This window comes from Microcebus murinus, chromosome 1 (assembly GCF_040939455.1).
Source record: "Microcebus murinus isolate Inina chromosome 1, M.murinus_Inina_mat1.0, whole genome shotgun sequence".
Lineage (NCBI taxonomy): Eukaryota > Metazoa > Chordata > Mammalia > Primates > Cheirogaleidae > Microcebus > Microcebus murinus.
In genome coordinates, this window is record NC_134104.1 from 64,226,217 (window position 1) to 64,243,593 (window position 17,377).

The 17,377-nt window shown below is 42.1% G+C and overlaps 1 protein-coding gene across 1 annotated transcript in view; it reads left to right on the forward strand.

Annotated features, from left to right (window-relative positions):
* The window catches only part of CASR (calcium sensing receptor), a 73,036-nt gene that overhangs the window by 32,515 nt on the left and 23,144 nt on the right, over nucleotides 1-17,377 (forward strand). Inside the window, exons 2-3 of the mRNA XM_012780503.3 lie at nucleotides 11,755-12,174; nucleotides 14,615-14,921. Of these exons, the coding sequence (XP_012635957.1) occupies nucleotides 11,990-12,174; nucleotides 14,615-14,921 (492 nt within the window). The 5' untranslated portion in view covers nucleotides 11,755-11,989. The remainder of the gene's footprint in view (nucleotides 1-11,754; nucleotides 12,175-14,614; nucleotides 14,922-17,377) is intronic.

Here is a 17,377-nt window from a genome sequence, read left to right on the forward strand (position 1 = left end):
ACCAGAGCCCGCTCTGTGGCTGAGGAGTGTGGAGGGCTGAGGGGTGTGGAGGGCTCCTGGTTGCACACTGGCCTGTCCAGCATACCCGCATGTCCAGATAGCCATCGCAGGAAGTACGACATTAGGATGGGATCATCAAATTCACCCTCTACCTACTTGCAACACCTCAGCATTTTTACTTTAGCCTGTTGTATTCTTTGTTTTGAAGCCCCAAGAAAAGATTCAGAATCCTTTTTTCTCTATGCTATAAAAAGAATTCTAGTGATAGAGCCTCTACTAGATGTGGGGTAAAGCGGCCGTTCATTCTTGAGCATGTCTGTGTCCTGAGCATACAGCAGTGAACAAGACAGACCAGCTCCCTGACTGCAGAAGGAACAAGAGGGACTGTGGCAGGGAAGTGCCAGGCCAATGCACAGGGCGCTACGGGAGGAAGGCTTCCTTGAGAAGTGGCGTTTGAGCCATCCCTAAAAGATGAGGAGGAATGAAGTAAGCAAGAGGTTCAGGTGGAGGAAGAGCATCCCAAGCAGAGTGGGAGGGGCCCAAGACTATAAAGGCCGTGGCCCAGTGGAGGAGCTAAGGGAGGGCAGGCAGGAGAGCAGAGCGAGGGAGAGTGGTGTGCGAGATGGCATGGGAAGGAGACAGGGCCAGTGTGTGCCGGGCTCCGGGAGTCACCAGCTGGGACACAACCTGGCTGGGTGACATTCGCAAAGAAGGTAACATCTCTGATCTCCCATTTCCTTAACTTGAGAGGCTTGAATTAGATAGCCTCGAAAGTCCTTTCTGATTCTACTATCCTGCGATTCTGTGACTTCAACCAGAGTGAAACGATGACTGAGAAAGAGAAAAGTGGCTCTTGGCCACCCAGATCTGGGTGCTCCTGGCAGCTAGGCCTTGATGTTCTCCAGCTGAACATAAACAACCTCGGAGAATATTACCATCAAGCAAGGCCACTCTGTGACTGTTTTAAAGACAAAAATAAGGCCACCCTACAATCGTGTCTACACACAGACAGAAAACCAAACATCTCGCTATCCTGGCTCAGATGGTTGACTGCTCCTACTTTACAATTAGTTTCAGTCTCACGTTCGTCTTCCTTCCTTTTAGACAAGATTTATTGAGATACCAAATTGTAGAACATACTCCTGCTTCTGGCAGAATGCAAAGCCCCGCTTCCTTAAACCCTCCCCTAAATCACCTAACACAAGCCTCAGTGCTGTAGGTCCTTTCTAGCACCTTCTCCGTGCGGCACCTCACAGCTCTCCTTCTCTGCTGCAGGTAACAAACCCAAATTCTCCGAGCACCCGGTGCAGGGCTGGCCGTGAGAAGCAGTGCCTCCCTGCGCTTTGCACCCGAGCCGCCCCTCCTGTCTCACTGGAGCCGCAGCCCCGTCCTGGTGCTCTGTGGCTGGAAGGCGTTGACATCAGCCCCCTCCTTTTCTCACTGCTCCCCTCTAACCTCTCCACCGGTGCCCTGCTCTGGGCCTCAGGGTGTTGGGGACTGGAGCCATGAAGTAGAAGAGGAAAATAAAATGAGGAAGAGAAACACCAGGGGATGAAACACAAGGGGACAACTTCATGGGGACTTTTCTCTCACTTACTGATGAAAGAGCAGAATAAAAACTATCTCCAGGGGAAACATTTCTTTCCTCCTTTTATGTCTACACCCCACCCAGATTATGCATGAGCTCCTTGACAGAGAGTGGTGTTTCTGTTTCCCAGCCAAACCACACCGGTTGTATTCCCCATAAAGTCATCCTCGCAGCTCCAGCATCTAATGTTGCTGCTGGTGATTCATCTTCACGGTTAGACTTCCCACCCTTGGCTAGAAGTTTCACACTGGGGGGGAGTCCCTACCACACGACCCACCCTGTCCTGTTCACGTGAGCACATGGTAAACAAAATCAGACTTCTGGTGCATCCTGAGTCAGATGACAACCAAGGGAAAGAAGTCACTTCTATCTTTGGCCACAAAACAGACTATTGGGCTCTTACTGCCCTGAATGAGAAAGCTAGTAAGGTCGGCTCCTTTTAACTTGCATAAACCATTGCTCACACCAGGCGCAGAACTGTTTTCCAAGGCTGTCAGTGTCCAGTTCATGGCAAAAGTAGGGTTTTCTTTGCATTCAGTTTCATTGCAAGGGTCAATCGACTTTTTCAGTGAAGGGCCAAAGAGTAAATATTTGAGGCTTTGTGGGCCCGTCTTTGTAATAACTACTCAAATCTACCCTTGCGGCACAAAAGCAACCATAGCTATTTTGCAAGTGATTAAGTATCCCTCTATTTCCACAAAACCGTATTAACAAACACAAGCAGGCCAGATTTGGCCCGTGGACTATAGTTGACTGATCTCTAGTCTGATGTCATCAACACGTGGGCACCGCTGAATAAGGAGGGGAATAATAACCTTTGCCCATGACTTTTAAAAGAGCTTACTTCTCACCAAAGAGATTTAGAGAAGACTTAAAAAAAAAATCAGTTTGGAAACTTCTGGAAGATGAAAGACAAAAGGGAGAAAAGAGAGAAGAAAGCAAAAGTGAGAGGATAGAATTTTATTTCAAAAGAGGAATGGGAGAATCCACGAGGAAAGAGCTCTTTTCCTCTGTGTAGTAGGGGTGTCTTCTTACCCTGACCAGTTTGTGAGGAGCCACCATCTGAGGCTCAGGAGCAAGCAGAGAGAACATGCTGGACATTGAAGAAGAATGTCTAGGGCTGTGCCAGCTCCTGAAGAAGAGCCTCTGCAGAACCCCCAGCCAGTGCTCCCAGGAGAGCGGGAGAGGACCAGGGAGTGTGGGACAGAAGGGATATTTGAAGGTGACTTCTAAGAGCCACAGGTACACAGCGTCCCAGACCTTCCCGTCTGGGGCTTGGTTGTGAAGAATATGTACTTACTTTGCAAATTTGAAAAATGTATTAATAATGAAAGATTTAAGTTTAAAGTAGAGCACCCAAGACTCTGCTGGGGAAGAGGTAGAGGCGAATGATAACCAGGCAGGTAAAACCCCTGCGTTTCTCTGGGAAAGAGGGTGAGAAGTGGCCTGTCTATGGTTAAAGGCCATCTTTTCTAGTTCACAGACCATGCATACTGATTGTAGATTCAGAAAGTTGTCCTAGCTGTAGATTTCTGAACTGTGTTTCCTGAAACACTAATTTCATAAAACATTAGCAATTATTGCATAAGAAAGATTTCAGGGAAAGTAAAGAATGAACTGACATTGACAGGAAACTGTTGTGTATCTGTTCAAAATACATTTTATGCTTGAAAAAAAGTTACAGTGTTAGAAGAATCAGGTTCCTTTTGAAGAATCATTCTTAGGAAACAGGTTTTTCAGAGCCAAGAACAGAATATGACCCTGAGCTAATGCAGATAAAAGATAGTCTAGCAGTGGTTCCCAAACTTGGATGTACATCAGATTTGCCCAGAGGCCTTGTTAAAATACAGGCTGCTGGGCCCTAGCCCCAGAGTTTCAGTATAGGACCCAGGAATTTACATTTCCCAAGTTCCCATGTGATGCTGCTGGCGATGCCCGGTGACCACATTTTTTTAAATTTCAAAAACAAAAGACAAAACAAGGAAGAAATCCAGAATTCCATCACTGAGATCAAATTGCCCTTAACATTTTGGTGTGCATCCTCCTGGTCTTTCTTATCATTTGCAAAGTTGTTTACAAGGCTGGGGAAGCAGGAACGATGAGCATGTGGTTCAGGATGTTGTCATCTTTGGTGGGAAGAGGCAGGAGAATGGGACGTAAGACACAACCTACAGGTCGGTTACTACTGATGTTCTTTGTTTTAGATGGTAGATTCATTATTTAAAATAACTTAATAAGGAATTCAAAGTGCACCAGGCCTGCACCCAGGATGAGGGGGTATCACAAACAGAGGATTATGATGAATACAATTTTGTACACCTGCAGTCCAATTAAAATTAAAGAACTCCAACAGTAAATGGATTTAATGTTGTAATTGAAAGTAAGTTTAGTCGTCTGAAGACCTAAACTGCTATTTTTAAGACACAGCATGCACTGACAAATCAGGAGAAAAAAATGACTTCACTTTTCACTAAAAAGAGAACACTTTCTCTTTGGTCACTAAACTTCATGCAGCTTTTTCAATGAGTTGTGAATGATAAAATTGGCCACCATGATTCAAATATTCATGTCAGAAGGTTTCAGTATAAACCAGATAAACTTCCCAGGTCACCTTATACCTCTAAAACTCTGTATTTTAGATTAATGACCTGATGTGCCAAGACAGTCTTTAATGAAACAAAAATGATTTTTCCAGACCCCTTCCTTCTAATTACACAGTTTCACCTGGGGACATTTCTTCTTGCCCACAGCAAAACTTCAGATTTGTATATTTGTTTGTTTTTGTGTTTATATCCCTACTATTGCTTATAAAAATGAAATATTTAATGATGAGGAAATTGGGACAAAATAAGAGCAGGAATTAAAAATAATGCCATGAGTAATACTAGAACACTAATGTATTTTTGGTTTCTATCACACCTTAGCTAGAGCTGGGCCAGAAGTTCAGCTTGCAGCTTCCTAACAGTCAAAGCAAAGAGGGAAACAGAAAGAGATAGAAGATTTAAAATGCCTATAAAATAATTTGGGACAGGTTTTCCAAAGTAAACTAGTATTTCTATGTGCTCAGAGACATGCCCCACTGATGAACTAGAGCTCTTGAGAGCCAATGGTTAAGTAGCCAGGATTTCTGGGGTTGTTAAACCATTGGTAGCTTGAAATTGGCCTTGGTGGGAATATTTAGCAAACACTACAAGTCAGGACTTTGTGTGTGTTACTCAGAGAGCCCATTCACCAGCATACCACTGCATGTCCCCACTGGTCCTCGTACAGGGACACTATGCGTGTTGGGAGTGGGGGCTGCACATGAGTGGGGAAAGGCTCAGTGTACAAGCTTGTCATGTACGGCAGAAGCATCCCTCAGGAGCAGAAGAGAGCAGGAATATATGCCTGAGACCAGAGAATGACTTTGAAGTTAGTTTCACAGTCAGCAGTCACCCACCACACCTCAGTCCTTCTTTCCAATACTACCCTTTGGAATTTCATACCCAGGATTATAAAAAATGCAGTGCTCATTGAAGGACAGACATATCTCCCCATTCAAACATGCATCCAGACAGACGTGAGAATCTCAGGTTAAGGCTTTTATGCTTCCCACTAGGTCAGCACTCCCAAGCCCATGTTTCACAGCATTGTAACTCGTGTCCTGCAGGGGAGGAAACAAGTGTTCCCTGCTGAAATGCACGGTACTCTTTACTGCAGGACTTCTCAGGGCCTTAGGAAGGCATATGTGCCCTTGTGACACAGAGTGCACATTAGCTTCTCAGAACTTGTGGTAGCACATCTTAGGACACCAGACTGAAAATTCTACCCTGGGTAGTCAGGGTTCCTTGCAATTTGGAAAAGCAATACCAGGATGTTATTGCACAGAAATATTCCTTGCATGTAGGACTTGAGGCTCTGGCTTTTTTAAACAAATAAAAAACATGACTTGCATATCTTTGCTTTTCAAATGAACCTGTTCATTGACCTTGTCCATACATCCATCAGCAGAGCTTACTTAAGGAATGAAGGGAAACATTTCAGGACAAGAAATGTCTTAACTGTGTCCCCAGCAACTCTCTCAGTCCTGTCAGGGAACACCGGGCATTGAAAATGTCGAAGCCCAAAGCCAGCATACATTTCAACTCACAAGATTCTGGAGCAGAGAATGAGCATTTCTCGTCACTTTTTAAGGTTGAATTTCCACCTACCCCCCACTAGCTCTTGTTTCTTTTTCTCCCTCCTCGAGCTAGCATCAGAGTTTGCCACGTGTCATGTCGTGGGAACTCCGCACATGTACGCATCCGCTCAGCAGTCACTATGGAGCCCCCGTCCCATACCACAGATGGGACAGACAAGGGCCTGTCATCAAGGAGCTCGGAGTGCAGCATGAATGAATGTCAGCCTTCCCATTTATCGCCTTCGATGGCTCTCCCTTCCCATTTATCGCCTTCTGGCTCTCCCTAGGCTTCTTTGTCCCTGCCTTGCTCAGTGTCCTGTGCTGCTCCTCACCACTCTCGTTCATCCTTTTTTTCTCCCTTCCCTGATAGCTTTTTTCCAATGACTAACAGGAACCAGCTCAGCTGGTTTTTATCACGCTCCTGTCCTTGCATTTTTCCAACTCAATTAAGCCATTACCAGGGCTAAATGAGGCATGGACTCTCCAAAAGTCACACCTGTTGTCAGGGAGCTGGGGTGTAAGACCGTGTGCAGCTGGCCGGCAGACAGCAAGCCAGGCTCGCAGGTGGCAGCTGAGTGTGACCCAGCAGTTTGTGTTCCCCCCAGCGCTGAAAGAGGGCCCTCATTTTAAAACAAGATGTGCCTTGCTTTGGCACAGAAGGAATGAAGTCTGACATCGAACCGGGGATGGTCACATAGGGGATGGCAGATAAGATGTCCCTCATTCTGTGGCAAATGTGCACCGGGTGTGTCTAGAAACCCATACCGTGGATGTGTCCTCAGCAAGAGGTAAAGAAAGCTGTAACCAGAGCCAGGTACACGGGTTTTGTGATTATTGGTTGAACTTTTTGAGTTTTTTTCCCTGTTCACCCTCATTAAAACACACACATTTCACCTTTCCGCAACAGTGGCTTCAACCCGACTGTTAATATTCTTTGTGATCAGTGTGAGGAAAGAGGGCAAAGATTACCGTAAATAATCCAGAGACACACCAGTGTACTCATCCTATGAAAACAAATGATCTCTACTGGAAATCAAATTAGATTTCATGAGCATCTTTTTTCTAGGCAACCTAGAATTTCCACTTTTGCGATCTAGCAATCGAGAAATTGTAGTTTTTGAGATTGCCATGCCTTTAGTTTACTGAGTGATTTGAAGTTCAGAAGGTCTGTGTCTTAGTCTTCTCGATTTGGAATGTGGGCAAAATCATTCTGCTCTAGGGTTGTACAATTTCCATAAGTATCAGAGCCAAAAGGTGAGAGTGGGGGTGGTTTATACTTTGATGAAAATTGAAATGTTGCAGTGTTGACTCCTAACCTTGCCTTGCTTTCCTCTGTTAGCTTGGCCGGACTACAGACTTGAATAAGACATGTACCTACTTTTTGGGCAAATGCAAGTTCAATACATATTTTTATAGCATCCACTCGATACCAGCTTCCTTGTTGAATGCTGGGAGGCACCTGTGATCGTGATGAAGCCCCTGCCCACGAACCTTCAGTTTCGTGGGGTGACCCCTCCCATGGTCTGTCCTGGAATTGCCCACCCAGCCTCTGGTCCTTACTGGTCATACTTCATTCATTTATTCAACAAATATCTGTGGAGCACCTACTAAGTTCCAAGTGCCGTGCTTCGAGCTAGGCTATGATGGTGAGGGAAAGAGACAGGCCCCCTCCTCACGAAGTTTCTGGTCCCCCACCTTGCCTTAATTCTCTCTTCTGGCAATCACCAGCCAGAGGACATCACTCTTCTCTCCGTGCTCCTTCACTTAGTTCGTGCCTTTTTATAGCATTTGCATCACTGTAGTTATGACACATTTTTATGTCCCCTTTTAAACCATGGGCACTTTGAAGGCAAGAATTTCAACTTTCTTTCCCTAGTGTCTTGCATTCCTAGTTTCTAGCACATGGAGAGCTCAATGAATGTTTTTGAATGAATAAATAATTGCACAAATTTAAAAGCTCATGAACCCAGGGGACCCAAAGATCAGGCTGCCCTCATCTCCCATCCTTCCACACTTCTTGGCTGAAGAACTCAATGAGCACTCATCTGCCAAAACTAAAACACTCCTCATAATGTCATGATGTCGAGGGCCTTCTAAACACAAACCAGCTGGCCCATGGGTCATTTCTTCTTCCCAGATGTATCTGCCATTGAGAGAAAGAACAAATATTAGCTTCAGCTTTTTTTGTAATACTTTTTTGCAGGAGGGCAAACATGATTATATATCATTTAAATGGTATTCCACTTAGCTTATATTAAGAAGAACAAATGAGTTTATTTGTGACTCTTAAATTGATGCTGTTAGAGACAGCTTCAGTAATATATATATATATATATATATATATATATATATATAACAACAGTGGCTCAAACCAGCCAGAAGTTTTTGTCCCTTTCATGTTAAAGTCCAGGAATAGTCCAATAGCGAGATTCTGCTCCATGAAATCTTTAGCTCATGGAACCATCATTCCCTAGGATGTGGGTCATGGTCAAGATGGGATCCAGCTGCCTCATCCTCCTCCACGCAGCAGAATGGAGGGAGGGGATGAGGGACCAAGTTGGCAAACACCAACTCTCTCTTAAGGAAGGCTCCTGGAAGCTGTCATGGGACTCATCAGCTCATAACACATTGGCCAGAATTTAGTCATGCAACCATACATAATCATCAGGGAAGATGGGGAAAATAGTCTTTATTTTGCACAGCCACTTGTCTAACTAAATACTATTTAGTTAGCTTTACATTTAGTTTACTGTATTTAGTTTACTGTTTAGTTTACTGTAGCATAAAAGGATACAAGGGGGGCAAGGAGAAGTCTACCACAGATACTAATACTGAAATGTCGGTCGTGATTATTCAAGAAAGTTTGTATTCTAATGACTGCAAGCTGAAGTCACAATGATGGGCTCCAGTTGTTAAGCCACTGTGCTAGGGTCACACTTGGTGTTGTCCTGCTGTCGATGTCTAGGGCATGGGAGGAGTGAGGTACAGAGGAAAGAAAGCTTTTGCAACAGGGAAGATGGGAGGCAATGGGAGCCTGGACTCGGGCACGGGCCACAGGAGCGTGAAGGAAGGCAGAGTGGAGCGTGACAACAGAATCACAGCACCAGGGGACGTTGGAGAAGAGGGAGACAGAAGATCTAGAATGCCTCTCAGCTTTGAAAGCAAATTAGACCCCGGTAATTGGACTAAAAAGGGTGGTTTGGAGACTACTTCACACTGGCGGAGTTAACTACTGCAAATTGACAGCAAGTCTCTCCTTCCTCAATTACTTCTTGCCATGAATTTTCTGTTGAATGGACTAATGAAGTTAATAAACTTCTCCAAATAGTTAATCTTTCACAGGAAAAATTTAACAGGTCCTAGTGACTTAACCCAGCTAGTTATAATGTTTCCTCTCCTGCCTAATTCAGTACATGGGACTCCTTAAAATTCTGAATTCTTGAGGCATTCTTAAGTGCCAGAATTTCTCACTTGAGTAAGCTGAATGTACAGAGACTCTATTTCTCCACCTAGAAAGTGGAGTTAGTATTACTCTTTACAAAATTGTTGTAAAGTTTAAAATACATTGGATGTTTAAAGGGCCTGGCACAATGCCTGTGTCAGTAAATGTTGATTTCTGTCTCTATCCAAATTACTTTCTTTTTATTGCATTCATTCAACAAACATTTATTCAGCATTTACTATTTCAGGCACTGTACTAAGTGCTGGAGGGCAAAGTTTAATTTAGTCAGAGAAAACAAAGTTATTTTTTTTTCACTTCTGAGTGTTGAGATAAATTCTAATCATCTACACACCTGCCCACTGGACTGGGAGCTCCTGAGGACAGAAACATGCGTGTGTTTGTCACCTTTATGTTCCTAGGCCTCAGCACATATACCTGTTAAATGTATGCATTGGAATAGGACCAAGGTCCAAGGAATGAAGCCAAAAATCTAAAAGCAGGACTGGAGTCAGAAAACAGGGATGGTCGTGGATACTCAGACATTGCTGGAGGCAACTCCATAGAAGCTGTGTCTGCTGGGTGCTCCTTCCATAATGGGCCAGTGCCCTGTGCTAGGATGGCTGCTGGAGGAGGAGGTGGGATTCCTAAGGGGCAAGAGGCAGCATATGACAATAGTTAAGAGCTTGAGCTCTGGAATCAGATATTTATGCAGGTAACTATAATAAAGTGTGATGAATCTTCCAAGACGGAAGCTCTCAGATTCAAGATGTAAGAGACTGTGTTCGTACAGGTGGACCTTCCTAGCCTGAAGGTTTGGGGGAGGCCTCCTTAAAGAGTCTTGTAAGTTGCCCACTGCACAACTGAGGGCTTAACATCAGCTGAAATCCAGCCCATGCTCCACTCAAGCGGTGCACCTCCACACAAGGCTGTGTCTGCCCCAGAGGAGCTCTTTTCTTTGTTCACACGAAGGCCTACAGTTTAGCAGGTCATGCCCTCACCATGATGGACATCTGAAAGATAAAAGATAAGTTGATGTTTTCCAGGCCTAGTTTAGTCAAGAGGGACCAAGAAAGGGGAACGGCTTGTGCAAGGTCTGGGCATTGAAAAAAGCCTGGTGTACTTGAAGAACTGAAAGAAGTTCAGTAAGGTGGAGTGTGAAGTTCAAAGGAAAACTAGCAAGAATGAGGCTGGAAAGGTATTTATTACAGCTAGCATGTTCTATGAATTTACTAGTTACACTGTGCTAATGGCCTTCCATGCATTATTTTATTAAGATTATAGAGGCTCAGTGACTTTTCCAAAGCCATGATAGGAAGTAGTGGAACTATGACACCGAGCCAGGTTTAACCCCAGAACCTGTGCTCCAAACCCCTTGTTCTGCGGCAAAGGGGCAACATTGGAGGCAGGAAGGCCATTAGGAAATAGTTGCAGAAATCCAGGTAAAAAATAAAAATGGACTTAAGATGGCTTTGGAAATGGCAAAGAGCACATGGATTCTGGGGAGATTTAGGAAATAGAATCTACAGGGCTTGGTGATTGTTTGAATACGGAGAGCAGTGACAAGAAGCAAGGAGGCAAGTATGATTCCTTATTGTGTGTCTTTGTGGACAGCACATAATCATCTTAGATAGAAAACAGTGAGGGAGGAGAAAGTTTGGGAGAGAGGTGAGTTTCAGGCCTGTTAAGTTGGAAGCAGCTGTGGGACATCCAGGTGGAGATGCCCAGTTGAAAGTCCAGTGCTTCGCCCTGAACCTCAGGCTGTATCTTTAGCCGACATCCACCTAACTGGTGATTGACCCACGGGGTAGGTGAGATAGGACTCAGAGTGAGAAGAACAGAGAGTTCCCACTAAGCTAATCATGCTAGAACAGAAAGCCTTTTCCCTAGATCCAGCTGTTAATCTTTGTAAAACATAATCATACCCATGATTTTTCTGAATCCTGTGCAAGAACTGTTCCTAAAAAGCTTATGGAGTGCCATATTACAAACCGGAATCAGAGACCCATACATAAAAGGAGGGCTATCATGATAAAGAAAGAATAAGTGACCTTTTCTGACACTTTTCTTTGGTTCACAGTCAGATTTAAACTTAAAAATGACTCATTCTGTGTTTCCTGTAACAACTTATGTGCTGAATAAAATATCATTATTATTATTATAATACAAGGAGCTGCTGCTACTAGACCAATTTTATGTCCCATTCACGCAGAAGAATGAATGGATCAAAATCCAGCAACATCAGCAGAGGCCTTAGCTTATCAGTGGCTGCTTGAAAATGTGGCTTGTCTCAGACAGATAATCTGTCCCAACAGCAACAATAAATATTTTTTTAATTTAAAAAATGTAGCCTCTCCTAACTGAACACAGTTCTTCTCCACTATGGGCAACTGAAGTTTCCTGTATCTTACGTGAAGTGCTATAAAAATGTGGCTCTAAGCCGTGCCTTCTCAATCTGCTCCTCCTAAACCTCTCTAGATGGAAATTCTGAGCCTCCTCTGTTTCAATCATCATAACAAGATGGGATTTAGGTTTAGCTGAATCCATTTTGTCTCTCTTTTCTTTTAGAAAGCATCACAGACAGTCTCTACATGATGTGGCTTCCAATGACTCAAGGACTGTCCTCCTTACAAATCTGCAGCAGAGAAGGCAGGAATGGAGATTCAAACAGCGCGGTTTCCATTCTGTTCTTAATCACGCTGTAGACATGTGTCCCCACTGCAGAGAGTGAACTGCGCCAAAGAGGAAAGCTCTCAGGGCCCCCAAACCACCTTGCCTCTCGCCCCGAGGAGAAGGCAGAATCATGGCGTTTTATAGCTGCTGTGGGATCCTCTTGGCTCTTGCCTGGCACACCTCTGCCTACGGGCCTGACCAGCGCGCCCAGAAGAAAGGGGACATTATCCTCGGGGGGCTCTTTCCTATTCATTTTGGAGTAGCAGCCAAAGATCAAGATCTAAAATCAAGGCCCGAGTCTGTGGAATGTATCAGGTAAGAGAAGGAGCTAAAAGTCTCAGAGTATCTTCTCTTCTGAGTGGTTGGAGAAGAGCTGCATCAAACCCAAGAGAATTCAGACTTGATTCTCTCTTTTCAAAAATAGCAATTGACAATCCTACTGAAGCTTATTGCCCCACCCTCCACTTTTTTTTCTAAAGAATGTTTTCCAAACATAAAATGTCAAGGAAATTGAGTAGAAAAACCCATGGCCTGTTACAGCATCTGCCTGGTCATTTGGTGACCAAGTCATCATTGTTACCTGGAAGCAGCATTGCTTCATGGAAGACTAAGTACCTAGAAGGAAATTGAAGTCTTGCAAACCTGAGTAGTAAAATCCCCCACTTCCCTTACATACCCAGTGGTCAGTAATACTTGAGTTCTACCTGCCTCACTTCTTTTTCAAGGAATTTAGAGTTGAAAGAAACCTCAGTATTCAGCATGACCCAGCCACCTTCAAAATTCAGTCCATAGCATTTTGGAGCTACACCCATTAGAAAGTCTTTCACTCATAGGAATCTGAACTCCACACCCGTCCCAGCCCACTAACACAGAATATACCATACTTTCTCGGTGTACTCTCTCTGCAGCCATTTGAAGACAGCTAATATGTCTCATTAAATCTTTCCTTCTTCAGGCCAAATAGTCTTGGTTTTCTCATCAATTCCTCCATGACATCCTTTCCAGAGCCCTCACTGTCCTGGTTGTTCTCCATCCAATGCTCCTTAATTCATCACAACCCTTTTACTATATGGCATCCAGGACTAGGCACAACTCTTTCAAATAGAATCTGATCTCTGCAGAGTACATTGGAACTGTGTATCATCTCCCCTAATCTAGACCTCAGAGCCCATGACTGCACTCCAAGTCTCAACCCATCTTCTCAGAGAGACTCGCAACTTCCCGAAGGGATCCAACACTTTTCCTCGATCTTCCTGATAGCTGGAAAATGAAAATGAAAACTAGGACTGTTCAAACAAAACTGGATTTCTGTTGATGCTGTAGTGAGAACTAATAACTTAGATAACATTTTCATTTTTTTTTTTTTTTTTAGGAATGCAGAAAAACTTAGTGCAGAATTTTGCTGATACTGGTTATATCATTCACATAACCCATGTGAACAAATCCTCTCTTTGTTATACCCTGCTGGACAGAGTTGTGTCTGTGTCATGCATAGATAGACCTAAGATCAGGCAAGAAGCTTACCCTGAAATAATATATATATTTTTAATTACATTAAAAAAGATAGTAAAATCAGTCTAGCAGCACGGATGTTTAACATAAAGAAAAATTCTTTAATAATTCTTAATAACTTTGCAGATTTAAAACAAATCTTTAAAACAGATTTAAAGCAGATTTAAAACAAATCTGCAAAATTTATTTATTTAAACAAATAAATGAAGGAAACATAAAGAAAATAGAGGGAAAATGGTACATTAAAAGTTAGACCAGGAACTTCAGGAACCTGAACAATACAACGGAGTATAACAGATCGTGTTTCTCACCTCCTGTCACTGAGTTCAAGTAATGAAACCCATAATATAAAAGGAAAATCTGCCAAATTTTTATGTTCTTTCCTTTGGACACAGAAACACTAATTCAGCATAATTTATTGAGCCCTCACTCTGAGCCAAGTGCTGGGGGAGTGAAAACTATGTCACTGCCCCTATTTCTCATATTAACTTGCTTGATTTTTATTTCTTATAATATTCTTGTTTGAAAAGCAATGCATGTTCATTTTTTTGTTTTGTTTTGTTTTTTTATGTTCCAAATTTATGTTCATTTTTTTAAAATACAAAGTATAAATAAGGCCAAAGCACACAATTTTAAAATAATCATTCCACCACCAGAACCACCGTCGCATACCCCAAAATAACCACTGTTTGTGTACAGCCTTCATATATTTGTTGTTTGTTTGTTTGTTAATAAAAATGAGATCATCCATCACCCTTTCCAGTTTGATCTCCAGGAATGTCATAGTCTAAATTTTAGACTCTGCAAATTTGAGGTTATTTTTAGGTACCCGCATATTAATAGCCTAATCTATTTATATTATCCCTGGTCCTCTTTCTTTTTAAATATATATATTTTATTAAAGTACCTCACATCAGCTACTCCGAATTTTTTCTAGAGGAGGCAGATACAAATTATTCAATGAATTACAAATAGCAATCTTTCTTATTATTGCTCTTATTGCTCGATGACTCTGTGTGAGGCACCATGCTGAGTATTTTGCATAATTATCTGATATCATCATTTTCACAGCCACCCTATGAGGCAAAAGTTATCTCCATTTTACAGAAAGGACTTTGTAAAGGGAACCCACAAAACCAAAAAAGTGACAGAGCAAAGATTCAAACCCAGCTTTACCCAGTTCTTACTCTAAAATAGTTGACCAGCAAGCCTCCCATTTTCTTCCACTTCTTCTTTCTTCCAGGTATAATTTCCGTGGGTTTCGCTGGCTACAAGCTATGATATTCGCCATAGAGGAGATAAACAGCAGCCCGGCCCTGCTTCCCAACATGACTCTGGGGTACAGGATATTCGACACTTGCAACACCGTTTCTAAGGCCTTGGAGGCCACCTTGAGTTTTGTTGCCCAGAACAAAATTGATTCTCTGAACCTCGATGAGTTCTGCAACTGCTCAGAGCACATCCCCTCTACTATTGCCGTGGTGGGAGCAACTGGCTCGGGTATCTCCACGGCGGTGGCAAACCTGCTGGGGCTCTTCTACATTCCCCAGGTACCCGCACCTTCTCAGATGGGGCACTGGGAGCAGAGTCAGGACAAGCAGACTTGGAGGGTGCCAGGCCCAGGGTCCATTTGCTATTTTTCTACCTCTGGTGCAGAAGACCTTTTATTTAGTTAGTGTGCCGGATCGTGACCATTGAGATTTCTGAGACCCCCAATGTCAACAATGTCAACGATCCCTTCACTAGCTTTCCAAAATTCTTTTAAACATAACTTGTTTAAAACTTGGTCTTTTAAAAAAAAAATTGTTATTTATTTCCCACTCCTTTCCTTTAGTAAATGGCCTTTCTTCTGCTTTTCTAAAAAGAATGAGACCATACGATATAAATCCCACCTTTCAAACCCAAAATATCTATCCCTAATTCCATTCCCTTAAAAGTCTCTGCTTCTCTACTGTCTGGTTGAAAATTCAGCTCAGAAGGAAACAGCATGTTTTCTCACAAAACAGGTACTTAACCATTGTCTTGCACATTCCAGAAGTGGAGAATATTCTATTTCATTTGACAAATATTTATAGAGTGTATATGAGTAAGCATTCACAACCCTGGAGGAACTCAGCCTAGGGGGGAGATGGTTTGCATTGAAACACTACTGTTTTCAAATAATACTGTTTCAAAAACAGTTCACTGAAACAAGTGCTTTAATAAACATTTATTCAAAGTTGCATTTTTTCCACCAAAAAAAAAAGACAGCAAACTCTAAGTGCCATTTTATTACCTGATTTTTTCCCTTAACACTATACAGCAAACCCTTTTCCAATTTAATATTTATAGATTAATGACATCATTTTATAATAGTGAAAAATTGGAAACAACCTAAAATGTCCGTGGATGGGCGAATCAGCTCCATTGTGATGCATCCCTTATGTCAAGTTTTCAATTAAATTATAAATCATACTTTAAATTTATTTTTCAACGTTTAATATATAAAATTAATAAGAGTACCTTTGATAAATTTCCATTTCTCTATTGGGAGGGCTCCATTCCCTTGGTAATAGTCATTATCCCTTTAAATACGTATGATAACAGAAAGTCTGTCATCATTTACCGAATCCTCACTTCAGGGAATTAAAGGTGTTTCCCATGGGGAAGCCCTGGCTTTGTAACTTCTGTGCCACAGTGCCGTGGCAAAGCCCATATCAGTAAATGTATTGGGCATATTTAAATTTGGCATATTGCGGAGTATTATTTTAGATACAGAGTTAAAGTAAGTTGTTGTTATCCCAAGGCCACAGGCATAAGATGGAATTACCATCAAGTAAAGAAACAATATGAAAGGGAAGGTTTTAATGCTTTGTGGTTTGCATGAAAGATAAGGTTAAGTCGAATTTTAATTATAAAAGTGCTGAGAAGACCATAATGATCATCGATCAAACCAATATAAGTTTATCTACAGCAGTGGTTCTCTGCCAGGGCTGCATGACAAAATCACTTGGGGAGCTTTAAGAATACTGATGCCTCTAGGTCCCACCACCCCCAAAGATGGAGGCTCAGTTGAGCTGAGATGCAGTCTGGGCCGCCTCAGGACAGGCAGTTCTGATGTGCAGCAGGGTTGGGAATCACTGCTCTGCAGGATTAGGTCAGGGACCCAGTGCTATTTCTTATATCAGCCACGCCACCAAGTGGATGGAACAAGCAGACCAGCTAGAGCAAATTGTGGTTAGCACAGTTTTCTGATTCATTCGTCAGATTCTCCCTTCTTAATAAACAAGTTTTATGTGTTTTTAAGGGGTTTTTTTTGGGGGGGGGGATGCAAAGTGGTATTTGTCTCACTTTATAGTTTGATTTTCAAAAAATGGACTAATATTATAAACACATTCCTTAAGAACATAGCCATGAGGGATATTTTTGTTTCTAATGTTTATCCCTTTAAACCCGGTTTTTGGGCTACTTTTCAAAAGAAAATCAAGCAGCAAGCAATAATGGATGGATTTACAAAATGGTAGGTTTTGCATTTGCAAAAACCTGATTTAAAGCATATTGTTTGAGTCTACAAACTTCCATGGTAGTACAAGAGTGGCTTATTCTCATAAAAGAAAAAAATTATTGATTTCATATTATAGCTTCTAAAATAAAAGCTTTTATCAGAAAAATATTTACTTGTCCTTTAGCAAAGTTGGCTTGGTTTTTTTCACAGACCTGTGCCTTGTATGTTTTTAACGAAGGAACTATTCATTAGCAAGAAGGAACATGTTGGAAAACTTCATTTAAAAACATTGAACATAGAAACTAATTGTTTCAAATGGTGAGAAATATTTAAAAGGAATTTCCCCAAATTTCTCCAAATTGTTTGTTTTCTTAAGTTAAAATCTCTCTACAAAACTAGAGAACATGAGATATTAAACACTACTTCATTTCCTAGATTCTAATAAGTATACTTCCACTAAGTACAAAAATGTCTTGTTTTTTAGAAGAAATGGTCCAGTAACTTGGAACTTCCTAACTGGTA